The 2,761-nt window shown below is 53.0% G+C and overlaps 1 protein-coding gene across 1 annotated transcript; it reads right to left on the reverse strand.

Moving 5' to 3' along the window:
• Positions 1-596: 596 nt before the first annotated feature.
• Positions 597-2,744, reverse strand: LOC108524915 (active breakpoint cluster region-related protein-like). The gene is made up of 2 exons (XM_017866004.1): positions 2,116-2,744; positions 597-888 (listed from the first exon to the last, which is right to left on the reverse strand). Exons 1-2 carry the CDS (start codon positions 2,169-2,171, stop codon positions 612-614), a joined length of 333 nt encoding a protein of 110 aa, XP_017721493.1. The 5' UTR covers positions 2,172-2,744; the 3' UTR covers positions 597-611.
• Between the last annotated feature and the right edge of the window lie 17 nt (positions 2,745-2,761).

Raw genomic sequence — 2,761 nt, forward strand, 5'->3', positions numbered from 1 at the left:
CTCTGTACATAGCAATCACCCTTGCACCAGTGTCTTCTGATGGCAGGAAGGCTGTGGGAGAATCTGATTGGTTTCAGTGTTTGAATCAGTGTCTTCCTTTGGCCTCAACTGGCCATTGGTGCTTATGTCCTCACTGCAGGCCAGATCTATTCTGGGCCCCAGAGGGAGCTGAAACTACCACAGGCCCACCCAGGGGTGATGGGCATTCTAGGGGTCCTGGTCAGGGTCAGTGGTGTGTGCCCCAAAGAAGGGTCTGCAGGCACAAAATCCTGTTGCTTTGAAGATGCTGGGAAGGACCCTCTGGGGTCTCGATGCCCTCCCCTGACAGTTGTGGTAGTTCCAGGTCCTTCATAGCCTATGAGGGTTGGTGAGATAGAGGCGGAGATGATGGAGCCCTGGCCTGAGTTGGGTCCCATCGGTGCCCTCTGTCTGCCGCATCCTCACACAGCGCAGTGGACAGGCTGCACTGAGTCCTGGGCGTCCACCCCAAGGCAGGAAGGCCAAGGCCCCACAGAAGCCCTGGTTCACCCCAGCAAATGGCACGTGTATCAAAGATGGTTTGAAAACTGGTTTCTACAGAAGCTTTTTTCACAACTCTTGTTTTCTCTTTTTTAAAAATAATAAAACAGTAAATGAAGAAAAGACACAGAGAAGGATATGACATGCCCAGGCCATGGAGTGCTCTGAGATCTCATCGCCAACACCACCGCCCACACCTCCATCCCGCCCTGCGCAGGCCGACACTCACTGACGTCAAAGGCTGCCTTCAGTGCCTGGATGTCTGTGGCCACTCCGGACACGCGGTAGATGCCCACCTCCTCCATGCCTCGGCGCTCGATCTCCTCCACGCACTGGCGTACGATGTAGGGCACCTTGGACCTCTCTCTCCTATGGAAGGAGGAAATGTTCTCAGTGTCCTGACAGCCCTGCTTGGGCCACAACACAGGAGACCTGCCCCCTATCTGTACACATGGAGGTGGGGTGAGGACGGCGACGAAGATGCCCAGGTCTGGGACTGCACACAGCCTTCTGCATGCCTGCCCTTCCTCTGCAAGCTCTGTCCTCATTGCATGTACTTTCTCAGGACCTTTCTAAGAGGCTGAAGCAGCCAGACCCTCTGCAAGTCACACACGATCTTTGTGGGAAGGTCAAGAGTCCTAAGTAAAGTCAGCACAGAAAGGGCATCTGACAGATTCCAGGCCTGGGGTTAGCAGCCTGTGCCCCCAGCTGGGAGATCACACCCGGTATTGGTCCTGCCACCCACGTGCTGTGTGAGAGGAGAATCCCTGACCCCTGCCCTGGGCCTTAACACACATCCGACGAATGAATGAAGGGTTGCCTCAGCACCAGTGCTCTAAGTCCTGTGATGCTAAGTGCTTTTCTGCTCTGAGTCTTAGCACTGAACAATTCCAACACCGCCACAAAGAACACTAGAGCAAGAATACTTCAAAGTGAGTGCTGTGCTGAGGCCTTTCTGTTTGCCGCTGAATTTGGGAGCACATCAAAGCTGCTTCTCAAGCCACCCTCATTAGCAGTGGTTATTTGGAGGAGCTGCTGCAGGAGTCCTCGCTGCTCATGCCCAGAGCCCTCCCAGAGTGCTACGCAAGTGGCTGCCGTGCAGTTGGGGGTGGGGCGTGCTGTTTAGACACAGAAAGGAGTTCAGGGTATGATTGATGGAGGCCCCGGGCCACATGACCAACAAGTTCAGGGGCCCAGCCGGATTCCGTCCTGGGGAAGCAAATGAATTCTCGGAGGAACTGCTCTCAAACCAATAAACAGGTTTCTCTTGGCAACTGACTCATGACAAAGGGGCAGGGGTTACGGCCATTCAACAGGAACCTGGGACCGTGACAAATTCCAAGCGAGGGCAGAAAACCCTGCACTCGGGCAGTTCCTGGAGCCAACCTACTGCTTCCGAGCAAGGCGGCAAGGACATTCCTGAGCTGGTGTTGAGTCAACACAGGAGGTAGCTGAACACACCGCGTGTTCCCTGGGGCCTGACCTCACCGTTCAGCGGCCACGCAGAGAGGAGAGACCCACACATGCTCTTCTCTGCAGAAACAGCTGAAGAGACAGGCACTCTCAGTGCATGAGCCCAAGCCCGTCCCCACTCACTTGGTGACCACAGCAATCTTGACTCCGAAGACCCCTGTCTGTTTTCGGGACGGCATCCTCTTCAAGCTGAACTCCCTGCTGTTGAACTTGACGGAGAGCTTTACTTCAATCTATAGTGGGGAGAAGGGGCACAGTCCTCTGATCTTTCTGGTCCTCAAAGCCCAAGGGCCCCTGGGAGTCTCATCAGATATTTCCATCCCCAAGGCATGCAGAGGTCTCAGCATGAGGTAGGGCTGCCCCTCAGGGAATCCCCTAGTCTACTTCAGCAACAGCCAGGATTGTTGAAGATGGTGTAAAGGACTGGCTTCTGCAGAACCACCTCCTAAAATCCCCGCTGCTTCTCTTGCTTGCTTGCTTTTTTTTGGATACAGGATCTTGCTATGTTGCCCAGGCTGTACTCAAACTCTTGAGTTCTGTAATTCTCCTGCCTCAGATTCCAGAGTAGCTGAGACTATAGGTGCACTGTGCCCATCTCTCTTTCTTAGTAACAATTACAAAATTAAGTGAGAAAGACTAACAATAATATAAGAAAAAGTCAAGAATCATCAGATATTAACATTTACCATATATATCCAGGCCTTTTTGGGTGTGTCATTGCTTTTAAGGTCTAAATCTTTCTGGGGTACCTAAAGACAAATTGGGGTCT

Source organism: Rhinopithecus bieti, unplaced genomic scaffold, assembly GCF_001698545.2.
Source record: "Rhinopithecus bieti isolate Rb0 unplaced genomic scaffold, ASM169854v2 repeat_31161, whole genome shotgun sequence".
Classification (NCBI taxonomy): Eukaryota; Metazoa; Chordata; class Mammalia; order Primates; family Cercopithecidae; genus Rhinopithecus; species Rhinopithecus bieti.

Bases quoted from the DNA above. Each gene is read 5' to 3' on its own strand.
- LOC108524915 (XM_017866004.1), bottom strand. From the start codon at position 2,171: ATGCCGTCCCGAAAACAGACAGGGGTCTTCGGAGTCAAGATTGCTGTG. The intron at 889-2,115 runs GTGAGTGGGGAC...CTCCTTCCATAG, and splicing joins AAGATTGCTGTGGTCACCAA to GAGAGAGAGGTCCAAGGTGC.